The 16,671-nt window shown below is 36.5% G+C and overlaps 1 protein-coding gene across 1 annotated transcript; it reads right to left on the bottom strand.

Annotated features, from left to right (window-relative positions):
- Positions 1-2,467: 2,467 nt before the first annotated feature.
- LOC118624340 (60S ribosomal protein L13a-like) lies at positions 2,468-2,994 on the bottom strand. Its single transcript, XM_036252522.1, has one exon. The coding sequence runs from the start codon at positions 2,819-2,821 to the stop codon at positions 2,468-2,470; it is 354 nt and encodes a 117-aa protein (XP_036108415.1). The 5' UTR covers positions 2,822-2,994.
- Between the last annotated feature and the right edge of the window lie 13,677 nt (positions 2,995-16,671).

Below are 16,671 nucleotides of genomic sequence, written 5' to 3'. Positions count from 1 at the left end.
TATTGATATGTATTTATTTATTGCCATTTTTGTTTAGTGTGGTTATATTTTTCTTCCTATTTCTTCTACTAATTACAGCAGTCCTTATAACATTTCTTGCAGGGCTGGTTTGGTGTGAATGTATTCCCTTAGCCTTTTTCTGTCTGAGAAGCTCTTTATTTGACCTTCCATTTTGAATAATAGCCCTGCTGGGTAGAGTAGTCTTGGATTCAGATCCTTTTTTTTTTTTTCATGACCTTGATTACCTCATGCCATTCCCTTCTTTCCTGTAGTGTTTCTGTTGAGAAGTCAGCTCACAGCCTTATGGGGTTTCCTTTGTAGGTAACCTGTTGCTTATCTCTCTTCCTGCCTTTAGGATTCTCTCTTTGTCTTTAATTTTTGGCATTTTAACTACTATGTGTCTTGGTGTGGGCCCGTTTGGATTCTTCTTATTTGGGGCCCTCTGTGCTTCTTGAACTTGAATGCCTTCTTCCTTCACCAAATTAGGGAAGTTTTCTGTCACTATTTCTTCAAATATATCCTCTAACCCTTGTCCATTTTCTTTTTCTTCAGGGACTCCTATGATGCAAATATTGTTACATTTCTGGTTGTTTCACTGTTCTCTTAAGCTGTCTTCCTGTTTTTTAATTTTTTTTTTTTCCTTTCAGTTTTCTAATTGGTTGATTTTTTTTCTACCCTGTCTTTTAATTCACTGATCCAGTCCTCTGCTTCCTTTACTCTGCAGTTTAGTCCTTCCAATGTGTTCTTTATTCTGCTATGTCATTCTTCATTTCTTCTTGATGGTGTTTAATTTCCAATTGATTGATTTTCAATGTTTCTATGTCTTTACTCGTGGGGCTCATGTCCCTACCCATGCTGTTGAGCTTCCTCAAGATCATGGCTCTGAATTCTAGCTCTGTTAACTTGCTTAACTGTGTTTCATTTGTCTCATCTTCGGTAGAGGTCTCTTTTTCATTCATCTGGGATTTATTATTTTGTTTCACCATTTTGGCTATCTCAGTGGGTTTTGGATTCTGCCAAATTTTTTCTGTGGGTATTGGTGTTCTGCTGTTTGTGGCTCCCTCTACTGGGTTTGAATGAGCCTGGGTGGGCCCACGTTAAACATCACTGTCAAGTCTTACTTTCCTGGGTAGAGTTTCGAACCCAGGAAAGGTTCAGTTATCCTCTAGCTTTTTGCCAGGAGGCTATTAGTGGGTTACTTGAAGAGCCTGGGATTCTCAGTTGAATGAAAAAATCCCTCAGGCATTCAGAGTAAGGGGATTTCCCGAGGGTGGGGTAGATGCTGATTGTTAATGAGCCTCAATTTTTATTTTAATGGCCTACAGGGTGGGGTTGAATCTCTGAGTGGGAGGCCACCACCTCTCCCCAGGGCCTTGGGAAGGAGTAAGATGGCCACAGTCCTGTGTGGCCACATGTCAGCAAAAGCTCTGAGCATCCTCCAAATGCCAAGCATCCTCCAAATGCCGAGTGTCCCCACACAGTTCCAATCCAGTCTACCCTCCCTCTGCCAGAGCCCCAGGTGAGTGGCTGTGGCTATTTCAGTGCTCTGTCCTGGTATTGCACTCTGGAGCAGGGAGTTTAACCCCGAGGTGCTGCTCACAGCTAAGGCCACTGCTATCTGTGGGCCCCCAGCCCCCCTCTCACACCTCAGCAATCCTACCAGAGTCTTTTCAGTGTCCCTGGTTATATGGTCCTCACAAGCTGCTTTTCTGTTGTTTTTTTCCTGACAATTTGTCTTTATTTACGTTGTAATTCCAGTTTGGTCCTGGGAGATGGTCTGTGTAGCTTCATTCACTCTGCCACCATTTTAGAATCCTTCAAGGAATTTTTTTAAGTAGGTACAAATGAGCTAAGCTATTCTGCAGCTATATGTGGTAGTGCTAATTCTAAATAATGTTTTAATTTTCAATGTGGTAGTTAGAATGTCTGCTTTCCTGTTAGCTTTTCTTTCTTTCTTTCTTTCTTTCTTTCTTTCTTTCTTTCTTTCTTTCTTTCTTTCCTTCTTTCTTTCCTTCTTTCTTTCTTTCTTTTCTTTCTTTCTTTCTTTCTTTCTCTCTTTCTTTCTTTCTTTCTTTCTTTCTTCTTTCTCTTTCTCTCTTTCTTTCTTTCTTTCTTTCTCTCTCTCTTTCTTTCTCTCTCTCTTTCTTCCTCCCTCCCTCCCTCCCTCCCTCCCTCCCTCTCTCTCTTTCTTTCTTTCTTTCTTTCTTTCTTCTCTTCTCTTTCTCTCTCTCTCTCTTTCTCTCTTTCTCTCTTTCTCTTCTTTCTTTCTTTCTTTCTTTCTTTCTTTCTTTCTTTCTCTTCTCTTCTTTCTTCCTTCCTTCCTTCCTTCCTTCCTTCCTTCCTTCCTTCCTTCCTTCCTTCCTTCCTTCCTTTAAATTAACAGTCAATTTTATTGGGCTCAGACCAGGAGTCCAAGCGTCTTGAGGACCACTGTGTACGTGCCAATCTTCTTCACATTCTTTTCAGCCTATTTCCATGGCCTCATGAGCTGCTTTTTCTTCCAGTAGTGGATCTTGGCCTTCTCCTTCCTCTTCTCCAGCATTGCTGTGACCGCCTGGGACTTCCAGCCGACCTCATGAGCCAGGCAGCCTAGGTGAGCAAACTTCCACGTAGGCTTCAGACGCACAACCTTGAGGGCCACAGGAACCACCATCCACTTTTTCTTGTCATAGGGCGGTGGGATCCCATCAAACACCTGGAGGCGGTCCAAGGCGGCCTGGCCTCGCTTGGTTTTGAGGGGCAGCGAGCCTCGCACCGGCCGCCAAAAGATGCGGCTGGGGGCTTGGAAGTGGGAAGGACCACGGGATGGGTTGGTGTTCATCTGCTTGCGGAGGAAGGCCAGGTACTTCAATTTGTTTCTATAGAAGTTGCCAGAGATATTGATGCCCTCACAGTGCACGACCACCACCTTTCAGCCCAGCAGTACCTGCTTGGCCACAGTGGCCGCGAGGCGGCCCAGGAGATGGCCTCAGCCATCAAGCACCAGGACCTGCCTCTCCGCCATCTTCAGCACCACCTGGGAAAACTGTTAGCTTTTCAAATAGTTGTTTGGAATACAATGTTGCATTGTCCCAGTCCAAGGGTTATTTTGTCTAGTTTAAACATTCCAAAGGTTTGAAGAGTAAAATGAGCAGGGCAGTTCCTCTGGGATGGCAGCTCTGAGTCTATTTTGAAGTAGATACATTTATATACTTTTCACAGAAGAAAGAAATAAAAACAGAAAAGATAAATACAAATTCAAGATGGCAATATTTTTCAAACTTTCTGTTGATGAGGATACAGTCAAATTTCAGTTGAACACATTTTAGCATATTCTTCAATAATAAATTGTTAATTAGACTATTACTTAAACATTTAATTTAAATGCTTTAGTGTTCTGTGTGCAATTCTTATTACTTTTAATTTCAAATTAATTATTAATGCTACTTGTCTAAAATATACAAATGTATAAGAAAAACAAATAATCTCACCACCTCCCTCACCCCCTAATCACCAATTTTTAGGTGGCTTTAACAGTTATATAACATAATAGATAGAGTAAATATTATTTATTCAACCATTGTGTTATTTTCTCAAATACTAATAGGTCATGTTAGAATTGTTCCCAATAATATTGTAATAGTTCACAGTATCCCTAAAATGTAGGAAAATAGTTTTTTACCCCTTTTCTTGATTTCCTAACACTAATAGATGGCATTGATCATCATGTTTTGTTGGCTTTGTTTTTGTATTATCTTTTGAAAATATGAAATGTCATTTTATTATTGGCTTTACTTGACCCTTTTTTAACCACTGGTGAGGTTTCATTTTTTTTTTTTTAGTTTATTGGTTATTTTGATTTCTTCTTTTGTGAATCACCATATTTTGTTTTATTCATATGTATTATATTTCTAAGATTCATCGTCATACATAGTATATTTTTTTCAGTATTCTCCAGAGTAATAGAACCAATAGGATATATATAAAGAGGAGAGATTTATTTTAAAGAATTGGTTCATGTGATTATGGGATCACTCAAGTCTGAAATTTGTAAGGTAGGTCAGCTAGCTGGAAATTGAGATAAGAATTGAATTTGCAGTATTGAGTCTGAAATCTATGGGGCAGGCCAGCAGGCTGAAAACTTAGTCATGACTTCTATGATACAGTCTTAAGATATAATTCTTTTTTCTATGGGACATCTCAGTTTTTGCTTTTAAAGGCTTTAACTGATTGGATGAAGCTTGCCCACATTATGGAGGGAAATCCTCTGTACTTAAAGTAAATTGATGGTAAATGTTAATCATATTTACAAAACACCTTTACAGCAGCATCTAGTATAGTGATTGACAAAACGACTGGTCAAGTTAACACAAAAAATTAGCTATTGCATTTGCATAGAACCTCATTAATTCATTCTGACTGCTGTATAATAGTCTATGGGCTGCCTTTCTCAGTTTATTCTTTATCAATTTTTGTGCATATAGGTTGTTTCTTGGTTTTTGCTATTATACATAATGTTTCTAAAGATATTTTTGTATTTTTACTAAGTGTTACAGTATTTCTTAGCTAATTAGTACATTTCTAAAAAGAAGAGGAGGAAGTTACGGCTTACCTTATAACATGCCATGACCTGTTATAAACCTATTGTACTTAAGATAATATGATAAGGCACAGGAATAATAAACTGATTCACCAAATATAAGTGAGAACCCATGCATGTATAGTGTTTTAATGACATGTAGATAAGTTGGGAAAATAAAATCTATTCAGTAAGTAGCAATGGAAAAAATATTATCCATATAAAGAAAGATTAATTGAATTTCAATTTTCTATGTTAAGGAAAAACACACTAAAGAAAACTAAAATCATAAAAGTAGATTCTCATAATACACAATTAAAAATATTATCAATGTATATAAAAATGCATTCAACAAATTTGTACGGACACAGCTCAAAAGTACCATGGATAGTGGACATATTAAGCATTTCTCAAACACATATAAAACAATGTGAAACATAATTATAATTAGTGAAAATTATATCAAAATTTCAAAATCACCCCCCCACAAAAATCATTCTATAAGCATTAAATTACTTATTTTTATAATGCAGTGTGCCTTTATGTCATCAATTGATAGAAAACCACTGTTTATTAGGGACACTGCTCTTTGCCTGCTATGTATGTTACATAGTATATTATTTACCTTCTTCCTTTTTTTCATTTCTTATATTTTACAATTTTGGTGGTCATTATGATTGCAGTTTTTTATTTGATGTAGCCAATGTCTCTCTGTTTCTTCATCAGGCAATGCGATGCATATAATCTAATTATTAATTATAATTTTAAAAATTTACTCAAAACCACTTTGAAGTATCCTATTAAATGATAAAAGTTTGAATATATGTTCCATTAAATCTGGTAAAAAATGCTCAGGATGACAACTTTTCCCAATATTTTTGAACCCTAGCTTTATGTTCCGGTTAAATGAAGAAATGCAGAATATTAGCTATAGCTAAGCTACCTTCTAATTAAAATTTTAGACATTTTACAGATGATAACATAATTACTTTTTAAAATTATAGCTGTGTTTTGTTGTCTGGGCTTTATTGTTCAAAAATACGGTGACTCACTTTGATGAATCAGTTGGAAATTCCAAATGTACTCCATGTATCAACTGAATTGATTCTATTTGAGATAGAAATAAATTGTCCTTAAACTTTTATTACAGCGTATTGGAAAATACATTGACTTTTACAGGATCTCTCTAATTCTCAAGAGGCAATGTCTTATAAAGTTTGCTTTTGCTAAATTAGTTCAATTAGGCAGTCATATGCTATTACCTTTGAACTGTCTTGTTCTCCACCACATTTGTCCAACTACAAAACTTTGTCCTTTAATTTGTATGTACACATCCATAAACACACATACACACATAAGCACACAAATATACCACTATTTTAGGTCAACTGTGTATGCAGTGTGGTGTAGGGAATGTCAGGAGACAAGGAAAGATGCAGAATGTATTATTATATCCATTTAAGGTGTCATAGTCTGATCATTACCTTCTACTTTCCAGCTCATCTACTCTAATAGCCCAACTCAAACAATCCTTAAACAATACCAAATCTGGACCTTCTTCAGTCCTTAGATCCTTCCTGGTTTTCACTGTCTATGGCCTGCTTTATACTCTTACTTCACTCTTTACCCACCTTGCATCACAAAGAAAATGATCAGAATCACCTTATTACATATAGCTCTCAAATCCTTTCTAGCTTCGTAGTCCTTACTAAGTTAAATCACAATCCTGGGTAAACCTAAGTGTTTACTCTCTTATCTTTACCTATGTGAGCAAACATAGGTGAGAAAAACATATGGATTGCTTTCATCTTAAATTCATGATCAAAAACCTTATTTGTGTCCTTAAGTAGTTGGCAATTAGACCGCCATTGAGCTTAGGCATTCGCATTTTACTAATTATTTCACAACATATCCTGTTTCATCAAAATACGGCCCTTCCTTGCCCAGCATCGCATCAAACGGGTGATATTGCTGCTTATTTCACTGAATCTTTCACCACAACATCTCTCTCCTTTTAACCCATTTACTTTTTTTGAACTATTTTTTCTCATAGCTCAGGTCGCTCTCTTTACCTATACTATATCATTTATTCAAATAGTGTATTCCAAGAAACTTTTGTTTCCTCTTACATCTTTAATATTTATAATTCTGCTGGATAATTCCTGTAAGTGTAAACATACGAACATTGTCCAAACGTAAAATTTGCAAATCTTTTCCGTTATGCCCCATGTGGAGTAGCTGCAATCTTACTAATGTTCTTACTGTTAACTAATTATAAAAGATAATCATAATATAGAAACAACTGCTTACAAAATTTAGACAATAATTGGCAAGTCTACAGTCAGTGAAGCAAAGGGAGAAAAGTAACAAAGTCAGCGATTCCTTCTGCTAACCCAGAGCATCTCCAGACAATCATGGTTCGGGAAATGCGAACAGGAGCAAGGATTTCACATCACAGCCATCGCTCTGGACTCAGTAAGCAGAGGTGGGAGGTCAGGTCTGGCTCGATGCCGTGGATCCTCTCTGGGTGAGAATCCAAACAAGGGGGATTTGTAGGAAAGCAATCTCACAAATCTGTGTAAGCATTCTGATAGTTTCTCTGTTAGCTCCTATTCCAGTACACACAGGGTGGATTTCTGAGGCTTAGCAGAGAACAGCGACCTTACGTGTTGAATACCTATGAGAGATTTCAGAGGTTACACAAGGCTGAAAATATATTGAGGTCCACATACATCAAAGTAGAGAAAAACTCTTTTCAAATGGACGTGGAGCATTTTCCAAAATAGATCTTATACTGGCCATAAACAAAGTTTTGATAATTTTCAAAACTTGAATTGATACAGTGTTTGTTCTCTGACCACTGTGAAGTTTAATTAGAACTAAATTACAGAAAAAAATTGTTAGAAAATGTTTAAGAATTAAAAATAATCCATAGTTTGAAGAAAAAAATCAAAATAGATATTAGAAAATACTGAATAGCTAAAAAATAATAAAAGTACAATATGTTAAAACTTGTAAAATATAGTTGAAGTAGTGCTAAGTGGGAATTTATAGCTTTAAATGTATATAGAAGCAAATAAGAATTGTTTAAAATCAATAGTCTAAGCTTCTACATTAGAGAGCTAGAAAAATAAACAAAATTAAACCTGAAATAAATAGAAGGACATAAATAAAGTAATAATAACAACAAATAAAGGAATTAATCCAATTTTTTATAATTCTTACCTGAGGATATTTTTTTATTGATTTTAAAGAGAGAAGAAGGGAGAGAGAGAATCATTGATGTGAGACAGAAACATCCATTGGTTGCTCATCCCCACCCCAGAATATACCCTGACTGGGAATCGAACCCACAACCTTTTTTGGTATACAGGATGACACTCCAACTAACTGAGCCACCTAGCCAGGGTAAGCAATGAATCAATTTAAAGTAAAATAAAGAAATAAACAAACCCATGTTAGTTCTTTGAAACTAATTAAAATTCATAAAGCCCTAATAATCAAATTACACAAAAATTACATAGCAATTGAAAGTTTAGGTAAAATGGAAAGTCACTTTAAACATATTTTAACAGAACTGTCGCACAAAGAAGTAGAAAATATAAATAATCATATATCTGTGGAAACAATGAATCCATGATTATAAACCTTCATAAAAAAAAATTCCAGGCCATGATGGATTCAGTGAGGAAGTCATTCAAATATTAAAGAATAAATTAAAACTTTACACAAAGTTTTTCCAAGCATACCAAAAGTGAGAACAGTTATGAGACCAGCATAAATTTGATACCAAACCTTAATTTGACATTAGAAGAAAGGAAAATAAGCCATACACTTCTCATGAACATTGACACAAATATCATCATCAAACTGTTAACTAACAGAATAAAGAGATATATTAAAGAAAATTATATCATGACAAAGCCACATTTATTCTAGGAATGAAAATTATTTTATACTTCAAATATCATTTAATATGATTTTCTAAAGTAAAAAAAATATTATTTTATCCACATATGCAAAAAAAATGCTTTCTCATATTTATAGATGGTATGATTGTGTATAGGGAAAATCCACGAGAATCAAAAACACTTAGAAATCATAAGTAAATTTTGCCATGTTTCTGGATATAAGGTCAATATTTTTAAACGTTCTTCTATAAATTAGCAACTAAAATTAGAAAGTTAGCCCTAGCCAGTTTGGCTCAGCAGTTAAAGTGTTGGCCCAAGAACCAAAGAGGCACAGGTTTAATTTCAGCCAAGGGCATGTACTTTGGTTGCGGTTCGCCCCAGCCCCAGTCAGGGTCATGCGAAAGGCAGCCAATCAATGTGTCTCTCTCACATCGATATCTCTCTCTCTCTCTCTCTCTCTCTCTCTCTCTCTCTCTCTCTCCCTCCCTCCCTCCCTCCCTCCTATTCTATCTGAAGATAAATGGAAAAATATCCTGAGTGAGGATTTAAAAAAAATAATAAAATTAGAAAGTTAATCTTGAAATAATACTGTATATAGTCAAAAGTATTTACTACTAACAATAAGTATAATGAAAAGTGTGCAAACTTCCATATTGATAATAAAACATTAATGAGAAAAATTAATTATGACCTACACAAAAACAAGAATTTATCATGTACTTTAGTTCTTTAAAAAGCCAATATATTTAAGGTATTATTTCTACCCAAATACTCTATTAATTCTATGCAATATTAATCAAAATGTAACTTTTGTGTTTGTGGTGTGCATATGTGTGTATGTGTGTATAAATTGACCACCTAGCTTTATGTTTTATATGAAAATTCAGAAGACCTAGACTTTTCCCAAAATTGGTGCTGTTTCAATTGTATATCTCGTACTTTGCATGACAAAGAAACCAATCTGATCTGGCCCTGGCTGGGTAGCATCTGACTCATAGATTAAACTCTAAGAGGTAAGACTAAAAATTTTTAAATAAATATACATGAGAATACATGTCTTTGATATAGACAAAGAGTTTTCAAACAAGACATAAAAAACAGTAACAAAAGAAATATGATTGATTAGCCTTTGATAAAATTAAGCACAACTGTTCATCAAAAGTCACCATTAAGGCAGTTAAGATAAATATAAATTACAGGCTGTAAGAAGATACTAGCAGTATATATAGCTGAAAAAGAGCTCATATCCAAAATATATGAGAAATCTAACAAAATTATTTTTTTTACTATGTACTCAGACCATTAAAAATAGACAAAAGAGCCCTGGCTGGTTTGGCTTAGCAGTTAGAGTGTCGGTTCGCGGGTTCCATTCCCCTCAAGGGCATGGACCTACGTGGTAGTCATGCAGGAGGCAGCCGGTCAATGTCTCTCACATCAATGTTTCTCTCTCTCTCCCTCTCTCCCTCTCTTCCTCCCTTTCACTCTATTTAAAAAGAGAGAGAGAGAGAAAAAGGAAGGAAAGAAAGAAGAAGGAAGGAAGGAAGGACGGAAGGAAGGAAGGAAGGACGGAAGGAAGGACGGAAGGAAGGTTGGAGGAAGGAAGGAAGGAGGGAGGGAGGGAGGGAGGGAGGAAGGAAGGAAGGAAGGAAGGAAGGAAGGAAGGAAGGAAGGAAGGAAGGAAGGAAGGAAGGAAGGGAGGGAGGGAGGGAGGGAGGAAGGAAGGAAGGAAGGAAGGAAGGAAGGAAGGAAGGAAGGAAGGAAGGAAGGAAGGAAGGAAGGAAAGGGAGGGAGAGAGGGAGGAAGGAAGGAAGGAAGGAAGGAAGGAAGGAAGGAAGGAGGGAGGGAGGGAGGGAGGGAGGGAGGGAGGGAGGGAGGGAGGGAGGGAGGGAGGGAGGGAGGGAAGGAGAAAAAGAAAAGAGAAAAGAAAAATAGACCAAAGACTTGAACAGACTTGAACTGGCACTTCAGTAATGCAGGTTTCCAAAGAACCAATAAATAAACAAAAAACATTCTACATCATTATTCATGTGAGAAGTGCACCCCGCAGATTGGCTCAGTCTGAAAAGCGACACTACTAAGTGTTGGTGAGGATGTGGAGCAGATGCACCCCTGTTACATTTTCAGTAGGAGTTACATTCTAAACATATTCCCTAAAACTCACAAATGTATTCCAAAACATATATATTTTTAAATTGTGAGTATTAATGTCCACAAAAAGATTTGTACGAGAACGTTCATAGCAGTTTTACTAATAGTAATTTTGAATTGGAAACAAACCAAACGTCCATCAAATAGCAGAATGGGTGAATAATCTGTGTGAGTCACAAAATGAATACGACACATTGTGATGCTACACTATGAAATAAAATGGACCATTTCACAAAAAATGTACAAATTTATAAAAATGTTCAATATACCTGCTATTAATTTTTATATCTTTGTCTTTTGTTTTTGTGCTTCAGATTAGTCTCCTGCCAGTTTTCACAGACAGCCTCATGCCTCCCTCTCGAACTTTGACTTCTTCCAATCTAACATATAGAGCAATCCAACTCTCTCAATTCCCCCAACTCATATCCAGGCCCACACTTTCTTATCCAACTCCGTGGAGATTGTCAAGAGAGAAAGAGAAACAGCAGATGCCAAACTGTTATCTAATCATGGCTTCATTTAATTTCAGAAAATACATAGATACATCCCACCCCCCATCTTTGCCATATGCTGGGCTATGTGCATATCTTCTCAAGAGGATTGTTTCAATTACTCTTATTCATGTAAATCTATGAAGATGACCTCTCTGTAGGTTTTGAAATGAAAGGCACAAAGTATTACTGAATGTATATATTTGTTATATGAAATTTATAAGAGAGAAAATACAATCGAATTTGAAGATCAATTAGGTTGATTATTTTTATAGGTTTGAGATATAGAACATCTAGATTATCATATAACTAATACAGGAAAAAGAAAAGGAGTAATAAATGCTAAGAATTCACTAAGAATAAGTGAATTACAATGACTGGTTTTTATAAGAGAACATTTCTTCTATAGAAAGAAAAAAATTGAATAAGAATCAAGATTCTCCCATCAGGAAATACTTAAACCATCCCTGTTATTTTGAGATCTGCCTTCTTTAGAGATACATTTGAACCTTTTAAACTTTTAAATCATCAGTTACAAAGATAACAGGTTAATGACTGATGGCATATCAAAGACATCTTTTCAGGCATATCCAGAGTACATTTTCATAAAATATCAATTTAGGTTGTCAGTTACATCTGCTCCTGAGAGATTTGATCAGTAACATTGTGTTAAATCACATGACTGTACATAAAATGACTGATAATGTACAGATAGAACACATCCAAATGTGTATGTTTCATTAGAAAAATTTAACATATTGGCCTCAAATACCAAGTATTTTAAGCATTATTCTACAAACAAGTTTTAACACAGTTAAATAAAAAATATAGCACAGTAAAGGTCAAATTAAAAAGATAATTTTTTTCAAAAAATATACAGCTTTATGAAATATTCTTAGAACAAAAGCCAAAGTACCAAGTATTCAAGTTTTTAATCTTTTCAATATAACATTTTATATCACATGATTATGTCTGTGTCATTAAGTTCAGAGTGCTCAGTTACCAGAATCTATTCAAAGGATAGACACTGAAGGACAAGTCATATTGAATGGGACTTTGTAAGAATAGACTTATGAAATTCATTTTATTATTCCTTTACATAAAATTTATGAAGACTGCTTTTGTAATTCCTTAGTTTTCAATTTCCCTTTCACTATCTTTTGAGATATCATCCAATACAGTATCTGCAAGAAATATACTCAAACTTAATTAAGAAAAGGGACATTTAGCCCTGGCTAGTGTGGCTCAGTTGGCTGGGCATCATCCCATGCTCCAAAGGGTTGCCAGTTTGACTCCCAGTCAGGGCACAAGCCCCGGTCATGAGCTTGGTCTCCAGTAGGGGGCGGGCAGGGGGCAGCTGATTGATGTTTTACTCTCACATTGATATTTCTCTCTTCCTTTCCCTTTCCCTCTCTCTCTAAAATTCAAAGACAATTTTTTTTTTTTAAAAAAGGGACACTTAGATTAAGACTATTAAACCTATTAAAAATAATATTGAGATTTCACAGAAACTAGAAATCCTTACAATAAGAAGCCTCTCAATCTCCTCCTTTCTGAGGCTGCTTCATCCTCCTTTCTGTAGACCAACTACCTTCTTCTATAAGGTACAAGTCTCTAGTTTTCCATAATTTCTTTTTACATATTGTTGGGGATTGTTGTGGGGTAGACATTTGTCTTAAGACTATAAGACTTTATGGATCCAATGTTTATCAGAGTTTGACAGATTCAAGTTGTGTTCTTAAATTGTATTTCCTAGGGGGAAATGTCTAATTGGTGCAACTTTATTCAAAGGTATATACAGCTTCAGAGCAAGTTTTCTCAGAAATAGTTAAGGCAGTGCAAAATGGTGGTCATTTTTATTACCCGGGAACCAAATATGTTTTATCTTGGTAAAGTTGTAAAAAGTCTAATTTTGGCCTAATTTTTCTGGACCCAGAATTTTTATTCATTTTATATATACATCAGCTTAATTTATCATAGTATTCTTCTTCTTCGCAATATTTTCCTGTGTTAGAATGGAATTAATTTTTAAAAATATGTTTTTATTGATTTTTTAGAGAGAAAGAAACATCAATGTGAGATGAAACATTGATCAGCTGCCTCCTGCATGCCCCCTACTGGGGACTGAGCCCACAACTCAGGCATGTGCCATGTCTGGGAATCAAACGGGGACCTCTCAGACCGGGGACGACACACAGTCCACTGAGCCACACCAGCATAGAATTGATTTCTTAAATCATAATTTTTAATCACTATCAACAACTGCTGAGCATTCTTTTTATTAGTAAATTAATTATATATTGGACTTGTTACTATGGTTTACTGTAGTCACAAATTACATTACCATAACCACAGTTATATTTGACCTCATAGCAACTTCCAAATATTTCTGTGGAAAAGCATGGTTTAATAGGGTATCATATTACAATACAGATTCAAAACTTTTTTGCTTAACAGATGTTATAACTTTATATCTATTTTTTCAGTCAACAGTTTTGACAAAATCAACTAGACAAAAAAGTAAAACCCCAACGAAATGTCCTAATTTATATAAAATGTTAATGACCTATTAGTTGTCAGGTAATTATAGTATGTGTTTTTAAAGCTACCAGTTACTTTCGCTTTATATTTAATTTCATCATTTATTTTGTTATCTGAAAGAGGACCCAGCCCTGAACGGGTCTGCCTAGGGCCAGCTGGGAGTGTGTGGGTCCTTAACTGCGTGCGCAGAAAGTTTCACAACACAAGTCCAGGTGAATTTTAGAGGATGTTCATTAAAGCTGGGGACAGTGAAACAGAAACAGCTGGGGAAATGAGCCTAGGTGGGTCTGCTTGACTCACTGAGAAATCAGAGAAAAGGGGGCTTTGGGGTCGGGTTCAGGGGGTTTGCCAGGGATAAACTGCCACTGCCCACGGCTGCCCTGGTTGCCAGACTCATGGGGTCCCTTAGAGTTTAGGAGATACATGCATGTGGGGGAAGAAAAGTAGGGATGGGTGTGCTCCTAGTAAGGGGAGCACACTGGGTCCTTGTCTTGAGGCTTTTATCTCTCTCTTGTAGGCAGGAATCTTAGGGGAGGTTTCAGGGGAGGGTTTCAACAGAATAGGCATCAGTTTTCTAGGTGAGCTCCTTCAGGGTCATGGTCCTCAATGATTGGTTAGTGTCAGGGGGTTGTTAGTCAATGCAGCTGGTCCTGGTATTGTCTACCTGGTTTTGTGCTCTTCTGGGTCTGGAGCTGAAATACAACTGAGACCTAATGTTAATTCTAGGGAGGTGACCTTCTGTATCCTCTGTAAATTACTCTGTCAGTTTTTTCAGCTGTCTCAGTTTCCCTATTCCACTTGTCCGAACTTAATGGCTTGTTTCAATTTGACAAGTGCACACTAATTTGTGACCTTGTGGTATTATTGAGTGACTCTTCAGGAAATTTAGTCTTGTTTCCAATGATATAATGAGTTGTGAATTATTCTATTAAAAGAGATTATGGACGTTTCATTAGAAGATGTCAGGCCCAGATGAGGAGTTGTAAATAGCCAGCCAGAAAAGGGAAGAGCAAATGTAAGATTTTATGATGGAAACTCATCATTAAAATACCTACAAAAGAACCAATATCTGGATGTGTGATGCATAGAAAGCTCTGATGAGAGGACTAACAGCACTTTCCCTATAATATTGTTCTCTTTTCTTTTAATTTTCCCTCTTCCCTTTGCCCAACAATAGAGGGATCAGAAGCAGCCACTTTTGAGTGATGAAAGGAGGAAATGAGAGGAAACCATTACACCCCTCCTTTTCAGAGCCTCACAAGACTGAGTCAGGTCAGGGGGTTAAAGAAAAGGCACCTGACAGTGAATGAGAGGGTACATTCTTAATTGAAATAGTAATGAGTTAATGCCTGCCTTTGATTCACCTCTTCTTTCTCTATTTCAGTAGCACTTCAGATAATATTTGAGTTACAAACTGAACTTCCCTAGCTATTAAATGCAGATAACTCCATGAAGAGTTTACTTTTCTGTGACCCATTTGCTTTAACTAGCCTCTTGTAAACTCTAAGCATTTTTCAAAATTCTGATCAATGAACTTAAGACCCCTGAGTAAAAAAGAACTTTGCATCCTGGGGAACTGTTTCTGATGAACTGATCATAAATACAGGAAGGGTGCTCATCCCCAGAATACAAAAAGAGGTCTCCAGTACACCGGGGACACTTCATGATCTCCTCCTAGACGGTACCTGGTCCCTCAGGTGTAATATATTATGACCAATTATTGACGTTTCATCCCTTTGCCTTTCTGCAGCATCAGAAACAGCAGAGCCTATCTTTCAGGCTTTCCTTGACACTATGGCAAGCAATAAGGGAAATAATTCAGAAGGGACCCTTACCTCTTGAGTCATGGAGAAGAAATTAAATCTAAAATTTAGACTTCAGCTCGAAAGAAATAATTACAGAGACCATAAACCTATCATAAATATGCAAAATCTGTGTTTGGCACAAAGTTTAAAAAAACAGCAAATATTTAAGACAAAGATATTTTGCATAAAAATAAGATTTGGAGGTTATCATTGAACTGTGCCCTTTACTGTTCTACACTCTTACTCATCAAGAATCAAAAGGGATTGAGTGTGCCTGTGCCCTTTGGATGGCTATTTGTTCTCCTGTTTGGCAACATCCTTAAACTGTCCTTATCTTTTTTTTTTTACAAAGTGACATAGAGATGTATTAATTACAATTCTCCAGAGAAATAGGACCAATGTAAAGAGATTTATTATAAGGGATTAGCTCATGCAATTATGGAGGCTGAGAAATCCCACAATCTGTAGTTGACAAACTAGAGACTCAGGAGAGTCAATGGTGTAAATTTCAGTCCTTAAACCAGCAAGCTCAAAACCTAAGAAAAAGCAGCTTTTCATTTCAAGTCCAAAAGCAGGAAAAAACCAGTGTCCCACTTTAAGCTCTCAGAAGTGTCCTCTCACCCAGGCTTTTTGTTCTAGCCATGTCCTCCACTGACGGAACGAGATCTATTCATATTAGGGAGGGCAATCTACTTTGCTTAGTCTGCTAATCCGATTGTTTTTGGTTTTTTTTTTTTCTTTATTGATTTTTATAGAGAGAGGAAGGGAGAAGGAGAGAGAGATAGAAACATTTATGAGAGAGAACATCGATTGGCCATCACCTGCAGGCCCCCCACTGGGGATCTGGCCATCAACTTGGGCATGTGCCCTGACGGAAAATCGAACCAGTGACCTCTTGGTGCATGGGTCAACACTCAATCACAGAGCCACACCGGCCAGACTGCTAATCTAATTGTCACTCTCCTCTAGAAATACCCTTACACCATACCTAGAATAGTGTTTGACCAAATGTCTGGACACCATAAAATTAACCATCTCAGTAGGCGGAATCCAGAAGTCACAATCTCCTGATCTTTGGAGATATGGTTGTTAATCAAGTCATTCAAAGATACTGCAGGGACTCAGGCTAAGTCTCAGTTCTCAAGGAGCTTGCATTCTAATTAGGGAGTAAACAGTAAATTAATAAGTATAACCAGTGTGTCAATAATAAACTTTCT

Source organism: Molossus molossus, unplaced genomic scaffold, assembly GCF_014108415.1.
Source record: "Molossus molossus isolate mMolMol1 unplaced genomic scaffold, mMolMol1.p scaffold_m16_p_10, whole genome shotgun sequence".
NCBI classification, from domain to species: Eukaryota; Metazoa; Chordata; class Mammalia; order Chiroptera; family Molossidae; genus Molossus; species Molossus molossus.
This window is presented reverse-complemented; position numbering and strand designations above follow the sequence as displayed.